The sequence below is a fragment of the Accipiter gentilis genome, chromosome 8 (genome assembly GCF_929443795.1).
Source record: "Accipiter gentilis chromosome 8, bAccGen1.1, whole genome shotgun sequence".
Classification (NCBI taxonomy): Eukaryota; Metazoa; Chordata; class Aves; order Accipitriformes; family Accipitridae; genus Astur; species Astur gentilis.
The window spans coordinates 23,850,988-23,869,229 of NC_064887.1; the positions used below are offsets into that span (position 1 = coordinate 23,850,988).

Here is an 18,242-nt window from a genome sequence, read left to right on the forward strand (position 1 = left end):
TTCACTGGCATAATGCTCCATGAACCTCTATATTGAGTAGCACAGAATGGGGCCAATAATTATTAGTTGTACATACATCCCAACTTTGTAGGGGGTGAAAATGTACACACACATCATTTATCAAATTGAGACTAAAACAGAATAATAAACTATTATTTCACATTTGATAATGAAAAAATCAGCATATGAATTCACGGGGCATTTGTTTAGATTAGTTGTGTTTATTTTTTACCTATTATGCCATATTTATTCTAGTGATAAGGGGAATTGAGGCTAGCTTCAATATAGTTTTCCATATATTCAAAAGTTTGTGCAGTTATATCTGATGCCTGAATAAGTTGCATCAGGTCAAGGTGAATGAGTAAAGTTGTTCATAAAGCTCGATACTGTATTGCCTGGTACGCTTTCTCTTCAATGGAAAACAACCTCTTCTACTCGGACCAAGGCCCATAAATATTGCCATTGAAATAAATAGGACTACTTGTAGTAAAGGTGATATTTAATGTAAAAAGATGAAAATCTCTCTGCAAGTTACTTAAAAAGAAGTTGTGTGTCATGTATACGTGCATGTGTCCCATTTCTCCATAACTGTCAGAACACTTTTTGGCTAGCTTTCTTCATGGAGATTTAGTGTTTTTACAGTATTTTGATGAATACTTCATGAAACACAGGGAATAAAACTCTGACCAAAACAATATTGTACAATACTGATGTAGTATTCTACAGTCTTGCTGCACAGATCAAAATCAGTGCAAATCCACTTAAGGTAACATGGCAATCTGATGGATAAAACATTGGTGTTTCAATTCCACAATATATAGTCTCAACTCTAAACCTGTTGGAGGTGAAGGGGTGATTATGAGAAGAGGGAAGCATGGCAAATAAGGAATAGAGTTGGTGTTTGGGGATTTTTTCCATTTGTGCATAATTTCTAAGGAACAATGCCTTTTACAGGTTATCCACATTAGGTTTTGCAATAGGGGATAAATGCTGAAATCTCTTTTTTGACCTATGATCTGAAGTGAAAATTGATATAGAACTTTCTGGCATGTGATCAGAGAAGCAGAAAAGTACTTGAAAAAGATTTTTCAGCTTTGAAGACATTAGACTTCCAATTAAAATCAAGCTTTCTGCTAATTCTCATCAAACCACTATTCAGTATAATAATTTAGCCTTTCTTCAGTTTCTTTTGAGGGAAGCATTAAAATAAGCCTCCTCAGACTTACTGAAAGTCATTACGGAAATTTACCGACCAAGTTGTGTGGTAAATGTGCATCGTCCTTTTCATCTAAAATAAATATCTAGCTAATTCTGATCGTTCCTCACCTCCACATGAACTGTGTTTATGAGGGAAAAAACCCACAACAATACACAATTAAGTCTAGTTTTTATAGCTCTTTCTTGACTCTAGTCATAGCCAGCAGTATTCCCAAAGGAGAAATATCACTAGTTAATAATAGTACTCTTAATGATACTAGATTTACTATTTTTAGAATTTTTAGTAACTAAAAATATTACACCATTATCTTTTGGATTGTATTCCAAAAATGTGCACTGATTATTGTCACAAAACACACCGAAGCATGGAATAACATTTACATCAGACTGTTTAAACTAAATTTTTCTTGTGCAAACATTTATTTCTTCTGCATGCTACACTTGTCTTTCTACCGATAGAATTAATATTAAATTTGGTAGGATGCAAGAATATGACATCCAAAGCAAGCAATAAAGTTAGTTTAAATGTTTCATTCATTTTTTCTGTACTCTGCTCAATTGCCCACCTGTCTACAGCTTTACTTAGATTAGCAATATTTGTTTATTACAGGGCAAGAAATTATAGGAAGCATGCCTGATCTGAAAGGAAAAAAAATAGTAAAAAGTCAAATTAAATTTGTCACGAGCTTCCCACAGATACTTTAGCAAGCCTAGAAAGAACTTATCTGAGATTCCATATATAGCTGAAGTGTTAAAAAGTGAAAAGGGGGGGTGGGGGTGGGGGGGAAGTGATACTGCCCATACTTTTTACACATGTCTAGGAGCAGGGTGACTTTACAAAAAGGAGTGTCTTTTTTTTCAAGTTACATATTCAAACCATCCAGACTTGCAATCTGGAAACACTTATACAATACCCCAAAAACTGCCATTAGAATGCCAGTTACTCTAGAAGTAAATGTAGAGCTGAATCTGATATTATCACAATTTCCCTAAAATTATGGGAGCTGTATACGATCACGTGTTTAACAGTTACACAAAGGACAAAGGTGAGTATTTAACAGATAAATACCAAGAGGAGGAGTATTCAGGCAAAGACTCAGAAAAAGTCATAAAACAAAAGGCCAATACTGATGGTAGGTGTCTAGCCTGATGTTTCCCACAGAGGAAAGATTATCAGAGACTCCATTTAGTCTACCAAATCAACAAGAGAATAGTGCTGATGACATTTCCTGCTGATGATTCCTAAAAGAATTGTGCACTGATACATATCTATCTTCATTCTCTAGTATTTAAAGGTGCTTTGGCTCCAATGTTGTCATCCAGGTGGAGGATAAAATACATAAGATGTCTGAAGTAATACTTGCAGTTTAACATATGTATAAACTGTAACAGATCTAACGGTGTGGAATTGCTTTCTTCCTTTCAAACACAGCTTGTTGCACAGTACAACCATAGTATATGATTATTGTTTTACATTAAAAAAATTAAAAAATTTTAATAAAAATTGTAAATGTCTAATTAAGGAGTGACAATGATTCAACAACTTTGAACACATAATAGAACAAGTATTTTAGAAGTCATTGTTATCTCTAAAATGTCACCTGTCTGATACTGTTCTCTCCACAGCTAACAGGGTTCATATAATTACGGACTTCACATAAATCTCGGTCTCTTTATTCAGAGTGAGCTATTACACTTCCTGATTAATCATAAGGCATGGTTTTAATTGTCTTTTCATTAGATTAAGAAAAATTTAAAATATCCATTTTCACAATATTTTTAAAGTTTCATTCTGTCATCTTTGTTCATGCTAAATAGCACTTAGCATCTCAGTACCCTGTGAAGTAAAATGCTGCTCATCAGTAGTATGGCTGGTAGAATAGTATGCCCAGTATTCAATTTTTCAAAATAATAGTTTCAAACTTTCATAATGTGCCTTGTGTGTGTTTAGAAAATCATTTAGCAGGTGCCTTCAGAAAATCAGCCTGTTCAATGTAAATACTTGGGTTTTTCCTTAAATGTGACTTCCCAAATTAATGCAGCAATTTCAGAGTTTGCTGGCTTTGTGAGAGTGAAATTATTTAAGATCTCTTTAGCTAATTATTGGTGAGGTGGGTCAGGACAGGTATTGTTCTGCCATGTTGTTTTGAAGTCTTATATATAGATCTTAATGCTGATCAGGTGGAATGTATGGATACAATGAGGAGAGATCTGTGTTTATGAACTGGACTGGACTGGCTGTATATTAGAACATCTGACAACCAGTCAAATGTCTAGGGCAATACAAGAAGGCACAGTAGTACTTCCAGCTCTTCCTTCTCTCCATATGACCGTTTCTATCACTGTAAAGCAGCACTGCTTAGAAAGGAAAGGAGTTTCTAAATGCTCAGTTCACCTTAGCCTGAAGTCAAGTAGCAGCAGGTTGCTAGACAACTCTACATTCCCAGTCATCTCTGCCTTGGAAGAAGACATTCATCTCATAATTTTGATAATGGTCATCTTCTAACAGCTCATTTTCGTCTGAAATTAAGAGCAAAACCTGAGGTCTTCCACAACAGTCTCGGACTAGCCCATGGTATATGTCAGAAGACTGCCTATTAGAGGCTCACAAAGTTCCCTTCCTCCTACACCCTCAGAGATACTTCCCTCTATGCTCTGAAACATTTCTAGTAGCCAGCCTTGTTCTTCCCACCCTCTGCAATACTCTGCCAACATCACACTAAAATCTGACCATTCTGAATGACCAGTTGAGCTAGCCACAAACAGTAACTGCCACAATTAATTGTATTAAATGGATTCATAATATCAGCACAAATTTAACTTTGTTGTTTTTTCCTGGACTCAGACTGTGATCTGTGAACTGCCAAATTAGAGGAAAAATGGGAACCAAAAACTAACCAAGCCTTTAAAATTCATTCAGTGCATTTTGAATGTTGTTTGTATCAATTTAGCTAAATTGTAATTTTCATGCAATCTGTGGTCAGTCTCAGTACAAACATAAATGATCATGTGGGTCACTGTTTGAATACAGTTTGTAAATTAATTCCTCAGTGTCAATGAGATACGTGATATCTGGAACTACTCTTGTGAGAGAAGCTTCACTTTTATGATACTCTTAGGTGGGCGAAAAAATCTACTTGGACTTTGATAATCTTTATAAAACCTGGTTGACTAACCAACATCTGCACATTACAGAATATTTTGTTCCACTTTTTGTGTTTGTATTATCTTTTTTTGAATGACTACGGAGAGAACAAAACAGTAATTACAAACTGGACAATATGTACAAAAATGCCTTCTGAAACATTACTTGTTTAACTGATGAAACCCCTTTGAACAAGTGATCAAATGCCAGATTGTTGTACAGAGTGAAAACATAGCTTGCTCACTTTTCAAAAGGCTACATTCAGCTAAATATCCAGCTTAGCCTCTAGGCCATCTCTGTTATAGCTGTCTATGCTTGATGGTGAGAATTACAGGGCAATAGTGATAAGTGCCCTTAGCTTCTTTTGAATTTGGTGTGAAGATGGGAAACTAAATCCCCTTCCAGAGCCAGGCAATGTTGTGTATTAACAGGTGCTGTCACACAAAGAACAAATATAACCACAGTTTTCCATTTACAACTCAGCTTGCTGTTTTTCCCATCTGTATTTGTTTCAGATTTGGTTTGGTAACACTGCTTTTATCTGTGCTGTTTTCTCTAGTCACAAGGGGAAGAGAAAACAAAGTGAGAAAACCATAAAACCTCTAGAACATTTTTGGCTATTTAGAACAATAAAAGAGTAAGGCTATTTTATAGTGTTTACTCCTTATTAAATATTTTAACAATCACTATAGTTTGAAGGAGCTCTGTAACTTAAAGCTACTTGACATATGGTAAATGCTATTAACTTTAACGTCATAAAAAGCTAAAGGGCAAACTCTTTTCTTTGCAAAAAGCCGAAGTGGTTTGACTCAGGGTACAGAATCTAGGAGGCAGGGCCAGACTTTCCTGGCAGAGCTAATCCATAGTGAGGACTTTGCTCAAATCGTGGAATTGCCCCCGTCAGGCATATGAACCTCGTGCTGTTAGATATACAGTTATTAATGGCTAAAGCTACCAGGAGACTTGTAAGACCGAGGCAGAGGGGTGGGCAAAGTTTTCTTCTTTTTGCTAACCCAGTAGATAACTTGCACTGATCTTAACCTAACGCCTGCCTTCCCCATCTACCTACCATAGCTTGCTACTGACAAGTCAAGCACGACGATGTCAGACTCGGCAACCTGCTTTCCATCACAAAACTACAGCGCTGCCTAACAGATCTCTCTGTAAGTGGAAACAGGATTTGTCCCTCAAAAGATACTTCTGAGTAAATAATAATATCTCTGTTTTTATCTGTGAGTATAAACACTGGTTTTTGTCTCTTAATGACTGTTTCTGTTTTACAGCTACATCCCACCAGGAAGTTGACTGCTAACATAATTAGCAGATGATTGCATGGGGGAGGCTGAAATCTTTAACAGCTGTTTTAAGGCATTCTGTACCAAATCTTCTGTGCTGCAGAACATTGACGGTTTCTGAATGGCATTCCCTCCAATGACAGAGAGATTAAGGGACCATGGTATGCAGGCCTCCAGAAAGGACTTAACTTGCTCATTTACTTGAAAAAATATAAAGAATCCACTTTTAAAGCATTTAGTGGATTAGTACAAGTATTTGGGCATACTGTACATATCAGAATTCAGTACAAAAGATAGCCTTTAATTGTTAAGTCTAGAAACTGTATGTGTAGCACTGAAATGTTTGGCAGATTTATTTTACAAAAAATGTATTTTAAAGCTTCAGACATTTCTGATGCTCCAAGTGATTTGTTTCTTTGTTACATGATAAAAGGGAGACAAAATGAATTAATGTTACCATTTGTTATAGAAGAGTCATTCGGAGAGTAATGCATAGTGCAGCAGTTTACTGTTATAAAATAAAGAATCATAATAATTGGCTGTGATAGAATAATAATCATAAAATTAAGAGAGAAACCATTTGGGAAAGAACTGCTTCAGTTCCCCATGGAGTATTACAGTGTCTGCCAGATGTAAAGTAGTATCAAGTTCTAGATGGAAAAATAAGAGCTTTAGAGTAATAAGGGTATAATTATGTAATGACTAAAGTACCAAGCACGTTTACAAGCTGTGCATCATGTCGTCCCAGAGGAGGAAGACTACTTGATCTGTAGGAGTTTTTAAGCTGAGACACTTAAACCTTTTCTGCACTAGAAAACTTTTGCTGGGGCATACTACCAAAGTCTTCCTTGGACAGATACAGTTTTAACAGCACCAAAGTGTTCCTCTTCTCTTTGCATGTCCTTCCCCCAGTTCCAGTGTGTGCTAGTTTAAGTGGAATATAGAAACAATGCATTCTTGTTTCCATTGTTGCAAGAACGATGCTAAAACAGAAATTAACATGAGGCTGACAGAACTGCCTTCTACAAAGCATTACTTCCTCTTACTTCTACACAAGTAAACTGATTCCCTCTTTTAGCTATAATAGGGACCCAATCATAAAATAAATTTAGAAGGAAGGTGAGTACAGAGATACATTATCTAACAGTTTACTTACATGGGACTGTACTCCTAAACCTGCCACAAAAGTGTAAACTCAGACCTCTTGGTGTGGCTAATGCAGTGGTTTTACCAATGTTAATATTTTTCTTTAATCCTTTTTTAATTTACGTGGTTTTGCATAGTGAGAAAGGGCTTGGCCTGTACACGGAGCAATTTTTTTCAGGGTTTAGGGCAGCTCAAACTTTCCAACTACTACTGTGCAGTCTCACTGCAGGTATGAAAACACTTGCTCTCTTAGTCACTTAGCCCATTAAGATCTTGAGCAGTTTCAATCAAGATCAAGCTTTTAAAATAGAATTTAGCCTTCTAAATCACTTTATTTTGAAAATTTACTTACATGGACCAATCAAGATAAATTTAACAATATTTGCTTAAGTCCTTTTATTTTGTAGCCTCTGTTAAATGGAAGAACTCATAAAAGTTAATACGTTTTCTAAAATGAGGAGGCCAAATTGACTAAAGTATTTCTTGAAGGGAAGAGTAGGATTATTTTGAAGAAACCATAATAGAATTTGCTTTTGAGGAAATAATAGAATTTTTGTGCAAGTTGAATTTAGACTCGTATATTTTAAATCACTTGATTCAGAAATGTGTGTGGGGTTTTATCCCCTTTTAGTTTAACAATCTCAGGTGATTTCCAAAAGGACAAGCAAAGGGAAGGCTTTACCCACTAGTTCACACTGTAACAAATGACTGTTAAGAGCAAGGAGCTGTTCCTTCAAAGTCACCAGTCAACATGACAGCCAGCAGTATACAACTGTCCAAGTGATGTGTGGAGGTGTTCTGTATTATCTGACTCTCTTTGCTTTCCAAATAGGTGGCAATGTTCATTTATGCAGTAAGCACATCAGAAGGAAAAGCTGATTTTAATGTAATCCTTTAAGTATCCAATGTAAGAACAGTTCTTGCACAAAGGTAAAATTTAGCTCTATAGTTTCATCATTAAAGTATAGTGTGGCAAAATGACTCAAATTTTCATCTCAATACAGGAGCAGGATTTGAAATGTATTTCCAGTACCAGTTAATATTCTCATTACATATATAGAGAAAAGGAAAAAAATTACAGAATTGGAAAATGTTAATTTTTGTTCCATGACTATGAAATTGTAAACACTTATTGCAACAGCATATAGAAGAGTTATGAAATCTGATGTTTTGAAGGTGGGGGTTAGAAAATATATTGGGTTTCTGTGTTCATTTTTTGCTCTTTACATTCCATTTTTGTATGTGATTTTGAAGTGGCACAGTAATAGTGATTTTTCCTAGAACATACTAGCTCTGTATACAATACTAAACTTCAACAGGCAGTAGAATGAAATAGTAGTATAAAATAGAAATTTATGATTGTTGAATGATTTGTTCATATGACAGAGTGCATTAATTCAGCAATTCAACAGTAGAATGTGTACTGCATGGTGTCTTAATTAGTATTGCTAGAAATACTCAGCATTGATAAAATATACCTTGGTGTGCAAGCTCCAACGAAAGCCCAACATACTGCTTAATCTTACCTAAACCCAAAGGGACTTAAAAGTGTAAAAGGTATTAAAAAAAACCACTATATACGTTTTTATGAAGTCACTAAAATGAATCTCTCTCTGCATACTTTAAAAACATCCATATGTTTCTTTTTCTTTCTCTAAAATGTTGTGAGAAAAGAATTATTCCAATAAATTGAAGTTCCTTAAAAGCAAGTATTTTTTCTTTCCTTTCTTAAGGACTCTGGGACAAAACACACTTATTGCCCATGTATAAGGTCTATACTGCCTATTTCAGGAAGGAAAGCACCAAGCACAAGCAGGTTTGTGCTTTATAAATGTATGTCTCTACAACACAGTCCACCATATATCCATAATCTGAACATGTGACTGTGCAGGAAATACAGGAGACCAGAAAGAGAGGAACTATCAGCACAAATGGGAGAAGCAGCATGTAATGTTAAAGCGGAGAGGTTACCTTCACAATAAAATTACTTTGACCCTCTCCGGGTACATCTTTTAAGTAAGTTAAACCTGCCCAGGCACACTCCCAGGGATTGATATTAAATGGCACAAAACAGCCTACATATGTATCAGAAAACTTTTGAGCTTCCCAAATTGGATGACTATATACAACTTGTCTGCTAGGAGTGCTTCCCTGGACACTCAAACTGCCAAATCATTCCTAGGCACTGCACTGTTCAAGACGGTTCTGGCTAGCTGGCTACGACCAAAGCATGCAAAGGAGAATCTGAACAATTTACGAGAATAAGCAGTCATGCTTCAATGACAGAAAACATTCCTGGCTTGCTTGAATTTACTAAAATAAATGCAGCTTTGGGATCTTTATAAGCTTCTAAAGAACAGACTAGGCGTCTGTACATAAATAGTTTAAGAAATGAGGTGTATTGTGCTCTGCAAGATACTCAAGCACTTCATTTATATGACTGACCTTACTAAAAAAGTAGTGATATTGACAGAATGTAAATGCTTTTTTATTTTTAACTTGGAATTCTTTCTTTACATCTCTAGCGTCCTATGGTTTGGCTACTTTGAGTACATGGTAACTATGTATGTACACAAGAAAACATTTGTTTTGTTAATAACCTCTTTGTTGTATCTTTCCAAAGCTTAAATGGGAACCCAAAATAAATATCCTCTTTTCTTCCCTCCTCTTAAGCAAATTATTTACCAGCTTTGAACAAGTCAGGTCTTCTAGGTAGGGTATTTTCTTTTATTTGTGCTGCTCTTCAACACAGCTGGTAAGACTAAGCACTGATGATCAGTAGGTTTATGAAATGTTTTATTACATGAGTTACTGTTACAATCATGATTCAGTGAAACCTCACTGAATTAACAGTTAACTTGTGTTAATCACTGAGTCTCCCCTTTATTTCTGCTCCTTTCCCCAGCAGCCAAAGTAAAAGACAAATTGCATTATGATGGTCAAGAAACATCTCAAGAATATCCAGAAAATCAAAACAGTTTATTTCGGTTTCAGATACTTTCAATAATGAAAGCAAAATGTGAGATTCACAAAGGGATATTAGTGATACTTACAAAATTAGTGAAAAAGTCAATGACTCAATCTTCTCTTTACCCTCAGCCCAGTGACTGGGATATTTACATGGCCAGAAGAAACCCAGTACAGGACCGTACCCACCACAGAAATCACCCACTTCACGCACACACATGCTCTAGCTACTGGGCTCATCTTTTACATGCTATCCTGCGGAAGCTTTTCAGATTGATCCAGGCAATATTTAAATATTTTCTACAGTGACAGGAAAACAGCTGAGTTTTTACTCAGAGTAATCTGAGTAAATTAATATTTAACTATTCCATGTAAAATTTGTGTACTGTAAGCATCAAGCTTTATCTCCACAGTTTTCAAAGGGAAGCAGATCCTTTGAAAATCTAGCCCTGCAAAAAACAAAACTGGTTTTAACATCTAATTTTTTTCAGGAAAAATCACTCAGCAAATTCAAGAATGTTAATAAATTAATCAGAATAGTTTATTTACTGAACAAATGCATTTGCCAAAGATTCACCATGTTCTTCTGCACACAGCAACTTCTTTTATGAAAAATAATATACAATCCAATTTGGCGGTTTATGCAATATGACAGCCCAGAACCCATCTGTTACTGAAGCCAACTGCAAGGTTGGTTAGGAATCTAAGCTACGCAAGTAGAATTATTTTTCTGAGCAAGAAATGCAAAAGCAGCAAGATGGATATTACTGTGTTGGAGAAGTATAGGTAAGAAATGGACCATGAGCTAGATACCAAAATAAGAAAAGATGCCTGAGTGAAGGTCCACCATAGGAGAAGTCCTTGAGAAAAAATGAAGATTATAAATCTGTCTCCAAACAGGTACAGATCCAAGAATAAAATTCCTGAATCAGAGTCGTATTACATTCAGCTAAGCATTTTAGCATGTGTGCACTTTATACATGAACATGATCATTTAAAAGAAATAGCTGATCAAACTCTCCTCCTAAAGAACATAACCAGTAAGGTTTCAAAACGGCATACTACGCTTATGTCAGAAATACATGTTTCAGCAAAAAAGAGGAGAGGTCTGTATAATTTCCATCATATTTATTATTAAGTACTACCATATGATTTACTGGCAAACTGTGCTATCGAAACTGTGATTTGGTGACGCAGAATCCTGGGTGGTTTGTGGCAGATGAGAGGAATAATTCCATCTCCTCTCCACTTTGAAGAATCAACAAGCATATGAAAACACGGACATGGAACATATGCCTCCCAGCCAGCAAAAAGTGAGCATAATTCCAGAAAGGGCAGAATGGAAGGAGAAAAGAGAGACCTCAAGGATGAACAGACTGGGAAGATCAAAAAGGGAATGGAACTAAGAAGACAAAGAGTTTAGCTGGTAACAGACCTGAAGTTCACAAACCACACAGACAGAAAACCCTTGATATAAATCAGACTGCCAGTGTTGAAAGCAAGTGGAATTAAGAAGTTGCAGTGAACTGGAAATACACAGAAAACTATTTCCAGCATCTCGGCCAAGAGCCAATAACCTCCTAAAATGAACTATCTTGATCACTTGCCATTGTGTAGCCATACTATAAGGCTACTTCAACTGTATTTTATTGTTCACCTATTCCATTCATAGCTAATGTCCATTCAACTGAACGGATTACAAGCAACACCTTAGGCAATATCTATATTACACACTAATTAGAATAGAATACAAAAGATGCGCTTCACCAAAAGCAAACTTCAACCACTTATGTAAGGATGCAAACAAAAGACAAAAGCAAACAATTAAAAATAAGATGTACCTGTGTAACACTAATCATTACCATCTAATAAGCAGCTGATCGCAGGGTTCCCACAGGTCTACAGTCTTTCTCATTAAGTATTTCCTGAAAGTATGCCTAATATTCTAAATATTCCATTTGACAATATTTCTATGCAGAAGATGTATGCTTTTTTCTATAATGGACAGCAGCAAAATACCAGCAACATGGGATTGAATTAATATTTCAGTATTAAAAGTGACATCCACCAGTACAAAAAAAAACCAAGAATCCAGACAGGACCATATTGTAAGGTGGACCAGAAAAAAAAAGACAACAGACAAGATTTTTTAAGAATGGACTTTTTTCAGTTACTGGAAAGCTAGTACCAAAAGAGACTGCTATGGTAACTTGCAGAGCTGGAGGAGAAAGCACTGCTCTCACAGCCCCATGTAAAGCACAATCCTGATTGCATTGCAGGGAAACAACTGCACAGCCTTCCTGCCACAGTGCAGCTGCATCCAGCCTCAGCACAGGACAATACCTGAAGATCCAGAAAGCCATTTCCACTAGCTATTTTTAGTCCTGGGTTCGTATTTTATATTTCAGATGTGCTAGAGATCTTTCTTGTAATGCTTGTATGAGTATTAATAAAATAATTAAAACTATTAATTTTCCACTAGTCCTTTGCTACAGTTTTCCAATAATAACCATGCTCTATAATACTGTTATGCTATAATTCTGTTATCAATATGTTTTAAGGATTACTTATTTTCATTTTGTTAAGTGCACATAGACTTGCAATATACATTTCTATAACTAAATGGATGCTATGGTTTGGGCAGTTGTTTATACACTATTTCCTGTTTGAGACCAGATCATGCTGCTTCCATCGAAGGTAACTTCATAAAGTTCAAGTCAAACAACTGTTGTCAGGAAAATGCCTGACAGAAGTTTAAACTAGAGCTAGAAAAAGTGTTAAGCCACAGAGTGGTCCAAAAAGGTATATAGAGAATATTTTGTTTATTTTAGCCATCAAAACCCTAGCTAAATAAACAAAATTGATAAAATAAGAAAGGTTCTGGGTTTTCTTCCTATTCCAGTAGAAAATAAAATGTAGGTATAAGATGCCAAGATCTAAATTTTCTAAAATCTCAAGGAATACTGCAATCAGAAGTTATGAATGCAGAATATATGTATGGTTTAATTATTTTTTAAACCATAAAACCATGCTTTGATAAGCATACTCTTTTAACTCTCCATTATCTAGTTACGATGCTGTCATTTCCAACCAACAGCATTCATTTTTTGTGACTATCTTAAATGTCATTCACCATTTCATAACTGTCTGAATAAACATGATTTGTTTAGTTGCTTCAATGTATAGCATATTCTCCTAAACAAAGGTAATAATTAGTTACCTGTCTGCATGATCTTGTGATTACCACTCAATGAGAATCCATCTTTCTTTAGGAAAGTAGCGAAAATCTAAACGATGTAGACCAGCATTAAAATCAAAGTTCCTGACCGCCAAGTTAAAGACTCATTCTGACAATGTAAATATATTGAATTAAAATCGATCCAATACGCCACTATACATTACCAGACAATTTTGCTTTTCTGTCACTTGACCACAACAAATTTGTTACTACAAGTGGATCTCACACATAATTCCACAAGACGGGATCATGTAATAACCTCCTGTACACACCAGGCTGTATGGTCAAACAGAGTGGCATGATGCTGTTGGTGCTCAAGGATACTGTTCATTTAGCATTTTGAAATTAAACACACATTCCTGGTTTGTTTGTCTGAATATAAGGGGTTTGTTTACTTTCAAAGATATTATTTGACTTGAGACAAACAAATACTTTCTTCTATTGGTTTGTAATTAAAGATGCAGACAGTCCTTGAAATAATTCATAAAGGCATAAATTAATGGTAGTTACAGCCAAGCCTAGGATCCTAGCATTAAAAGAAGCTGCACATAAAGCAGCACGCATATTGGACAACAAAAACATCCGGTGACCCCGGCAGGCAGCCTTTCGACAAGCGGCACAAGAGTATTGTCTTTGGGGTTTCTCCTCAGTGCGAGTCACCGTCCGGAGACGGTACCGTACCGGTCCTACTCTTCCTCCTACCGCGGCCGCAGAGAAGAGAAAGGTACTGCCCTTCTGCTCAGGCGGTGGTGCCCCGGAGGCGGCGGGGTGCCCAGCGCCTTTCCGGGGGGGCGCCGGCCGCGACTCGCCCTCGGCGGCGGGGCGGGGCGCCGCGGCCCCTCGGCGGCCGTCGCATCCTTTCCCGGAGAAAGTTTTCCAGCGGGGCTGGCCTCCCGCGGGCGGTGCGTGCCTTCACAGCGCGCCGACCCGCCAGCGGCAGGGCCGCGCCGCGCGCGGGCAGCGCGCCCCGCCGCCAGCCCGACCCTCCGCGGGGCCCGCGCCGCCGGGCCGCCCCCGCTCGGGCGGGCTGGCCGGGGGGGGGGGGGGAGCGGCGGGGGAGGCCGCCCGCGGAGCACCCCCCGCTCCCTCTCGGGCTGCCACCGCGGCCCCCGCGCCCGCGGACCGCGCGCTCACCTGTCGTCGCTCTGCCAGCCCTGCTCGCCCAGCAGCAAGTCCCGAAACCGGTACCGCGGGGGCAGCGGGGGCACCTCGCTGTCCAGCTCCGCCATCCCGCCCGGAAGAGGAGAACGCCCGCCGCCGCTCCCCTGCGGAGGGGCAACCGCCCCCCCACCCACCAAAACAGGGGAGGAGGGGGGGGAAGCCCAGCGAGGCAGGAGGGGCCGGGGGCGGGGAGCGGCGCGGAGGGGAGCGGCTCGTCCCCCAGGCGCGTGCGGGGGCCGCGCGCACAAAGGCGGCCGGCGCGCGGCGGGAGGGCTATCTCCAGGCGGTGGAGGGGGATGGCGGCACCGGCTCGCGCCCCGGGGCGCGAGTGGCGGTTAACGGACCGCGGGTTGAAAGTTCCGCCTCGCGCCGCGGGGAGGCCCGGCCGGCCCGCCCTAGGGGGAGGCAGGCGGCGGTAGGGCGGCCTCGGCGGCGCGCCCCCACCCAGCCGGCGTCAACGCGAACGCGCGCGCACCGCCCGCCACCGTTGACAACAAAAGAGCCGTCCACCGCCATGCAAATGTTGTTTGGAGCCGCCGCGGGCAGGCGAGCCAATGGGATGGGCACTCCTTAGCATACTCCAGTGACGGCGCGGGAACTTCTGCCTGCCGACCAATGGCAGCCCCGCCATTAGCGTACGGGGACGGGGGGCTTCTCGCCCCTCGGGGCGGGCGGGGTCCCTGAGGGCGCGGGGACCGCCGGGTCCTGCCGCGCTTGGGCCGTGACGCGCCGGCGAGGGCGCCGCGTTGCTCCCCAGGCCCGCCGAGGTGGCGGGCTGAGCGGGGCGGGTGGGAGCAGAGGCGCGCGCCTGTCGCCTCGGGGTGGCGGTTCGGCAGGCCTTGCCGGGTCTCGGGTGCCCCGGCACGCCGCGGCAGGGCAGGGGGCTCCGTGGGGCTGGTATCGCGGAGTACCCCTTTCCGGCATGCAGAACGGCGCTTGGCTGGAGGAGCCGCCTCACACCCCCAGCACAGGCTCGGTCCCAGCCCCTCCTTTGGCGGCGTTCATGGGGCTCCATCACAAGCCTACCTCCTACAGCCAGCAACCGCCTCTTGTACCACCTGGGGCTTCCTCAGAAGTACTTTTGTGTAGGCCCCGAAATTTGAAAAATTAGGTGGTTTATCTTGGCGAGCTGTAAGTAGCCTTTGTGCAGACCCCCATGTTACTGATGGTAGGTCATCAGAGCATACTTGGGTCTTTCCTAACTTTCTTGCTCATGTTCAGTCAGTCAGTCGTACCTTGTTAGTGACATATGTCTGATCCTGGTTTGTGCCAACTCTTCTGAAATCTCAGGTGCAAATGTGGTCAATTTCCACTTTTAATTAATTGGGGGGTTGTTGCACAAGCCCTGTAGAAATACAAGGAAGTTGAATTGTTCCAGTGATTGACATTTGAAGGCAATGCCTGAAAGTGGGAGACACTCTAGGAAGTATTGGATTTCTTACATGACTGATGAAGCACATACTCGATACGATGATTTGTTTGAATTCGCTGTCACCGAATTGAAATAGCGAACAATGTTTTTTAGATTTGCTCTTAAAGGTCCACTGTAACCTAGACCAACTGTCATACTTAGCATCTAATGCCCTAGTTCTGGTAAACATAAATACTACTACATTTTTGCAGCCTGTTGTGATTTGCCTTCCCGGATTAGGCCTTCACCTAAGCTATTCAATTGTAGCATTCCTCTCCTAGAATGAAATCATGCACAGTCTTAACACTGGTGCAGTTTTTAGATTTAGGTTTAGATTTTGCTGGATCAGGGGTAAGTGATAAGTTATTTCCTAAATGTGGTTTAAATACCACATATTTAATTAGGTGCATGCATTCATACTGTGTATTGAAGAGTGAACCTTCTATTTTCCATTCAGTTGGATTTCTGTGTAGAAGGTAAGCTAGTTAAAAGCTGGTATGGCACATACACTATTAGCTTAAGTATGGCAGCCTGCAGTGTATCACATGATAATGAGAATCACACTGAGAATCCAGCTCTGAGCTTCATGCTGTAATGGAAAGAGTTCTACAGGTAACCAGCAGGTAGTCCAATTCAGGACTCGGATTGTCTCTGCTGTTGTTACAGACAATGTATCTTTCCTTGCTTTTTTAGCACAGAGTCTTAAGCATAGCTTCTCTGATTGCTGCTTCTTTACAGAGATGCAATGTTGTAGCCCAGTAAAATGCTGGGATCACTGGGGTATCAGCTTGCTGCATTCAGCATTTACAATGTGCTTCTCAGAAAGGCCTGTTAGATGAAGCAAAATAGATGCACATATGTGGTAAGAGTTCAAAGGTAAGTCACTCTTTGCTTTGGCTGATACGGGAAATAAATAGTGAATTACCCCTCTGCCACATTCTTGCCAGTTTTACAGTGCTGTGTTCTGAGGTCAGAGCTCTCTACAAGTCTAATTAAAAAAAGTCCAGGATCTTTCTTCTTTAGAATAGTCATTATGTGCAGCCAATTTTTTCTTTCTTGGCTGCTTCTCCAGTTGAACAGGCTGTCTCTTCTAAGAAAACATTGTTTTCTCTCTCTGCCTGGGTATCTTTTCATCTTGCCAAAACTTGAGGTGGGGTGGAGCATGTATATTATAATGGTTTGTTATAAAAATAAAGTAGTTAGGCTAACTGTAGTCCTTTTCTGAAGTCTGTGAATCATAGATCGGTCGGGAAATTAATGGTGTTTCTACTGTATCTACTAGCAGCCTTATTAATTTTTCCACCTTAATTGATTAACATTTGTTTTCATAGCTGAGGAGCTAAGTAGCAGTAGAAGCTTTTGCACTTTTTTTACCATGGAAATGCATTTCAGAATGGTAATAGCTGACTGGTAAACTAGCAACCTGGTCAATAGTTGAGTAGAGCTAATAGAAAGCAAACTCATAACTAAGACTATAGTCATGCAATTTATACAGAAGCTTAATTTTCTACTCCTAAGTAATATAAACTCTTTCCAGTAGAAAATTAGCTGTGTTTTTTCATGTCTGACAGTGTGAGGCTTGGTCACTCTGAAAATCTCTAAATGTATAAAAATGGGATATTAGTCAGCTAATATTTTGATTAGCAACTCAAAACACCTGGGAAATGTATGTCTTCAAGCTGAGGAGACACTGAATCCTCTGCTTGGAGACAGATGCTGTTATATATGAACTATTATGCTGGGTCACTATGCTCAAGCTGGGCATTCCTTCTGCCGTGTTTGTGTGTTAAAGAAAAACTGTGAGCCACGCTGTTCTTTCAAGGAGCAAATGTAGGTTTGTACTCTTGGGATGATTCTGGCCCTGAGAAGTGTCAGACGCATCTGTGGCCCTGACTTGGGGACTGAAAATAGACTTTGATGATTTTTTTTTTTTTTCTTTTTTGATTTTTAACTGGGTAGATAAAGGTGTGAAATTCTTTCCAAGTACTTAACTCTGAAGTTGGGGGTGGGGGGTGTCAAGAACTGTGTTACTGAGTTTATTGCTAGTGATTTGATATAGATCTTGGATGATACTGAGGTACAGAAAGAACTAAAAAAGTATTTAGGTTTCCTTTTTAGGTTACTCACATTTTTGATGCTGTATAGATAAAACAGGCTGGCACAATGCAAATGTCTTCTGGACTTTCTGAACAGTTGCAGTGTATATGGAGGTATATATAGGTTATTAATACTGTTCTTAATTCAAGATCTTCTGCCTCTTTATCTAAATCTGAATGATGCATTCTACTGTAACAAAGTAAATCAGATTATTGGGTTCATTTTTTATATTTTCCTCAAAAAGCTTGTAAGGTTTTCTCTATTATTGAACAGTTTAATTATTGACACTTACTGGGACATTCTTTACTGTTGGTATTGATACCTAAAATTATTCAGGTAAATTAAAGCCAAACCTGACTGCAAGGAGTTAGAGAAGAATCTCGCCCATGATAAACTGGTGAATTTCACCCTCTTGAAGTGTTGATGGTCCTCTGCATTGTGGTGCTGAAATAGACCTACCAGGTACAGTTCTTACTCCTGTTCCCTCCATTACTTTTCAGTTCTATACCATGACTCAGAGAGTTGTCTTCCTCAGCTGATAAGCTTACTGTCCTAACTATTGTT

At 39.7% G+C, this 18,242-nt stretch overlaps 1 protein-coding gene across 8 annotated transcripts in view; it reads right to left on the minus strand.

Annotated features, from left to right (window-relative positions):
- Positions 1 to 14,276, minus strand: part of KCNT2 (potassium sodium-activated channel subfamily T member 2) — a 160,271-nt gene extending 145,995 nt beyond the window's left edge. For 6 of the 8 annotated variants that reach the window (XR_007506969.1, XR_007506970.1, XM_049807706.1 and 3 more), the window contains exon 1: positions 14,144 to 14,276. Coding sequence is in view for 6 of the 8 variants with exons in the window: in XM_049807706.1 (XP_049663663.1) it covers positions 14,144 to 14,238 (95 nt within the window). In the remaining 2 variants the exon portion in view is untranslated. The remainder of the gene's footprint in view (positions 1 to 14,143) is intronic. The other 2 variants (XM_049807705.1, XM_049807710.1) reach the window with 1 other exon arrangement.
- Positions 14,277 to 18,242: the final 3,966 nt, after the last annotated feature.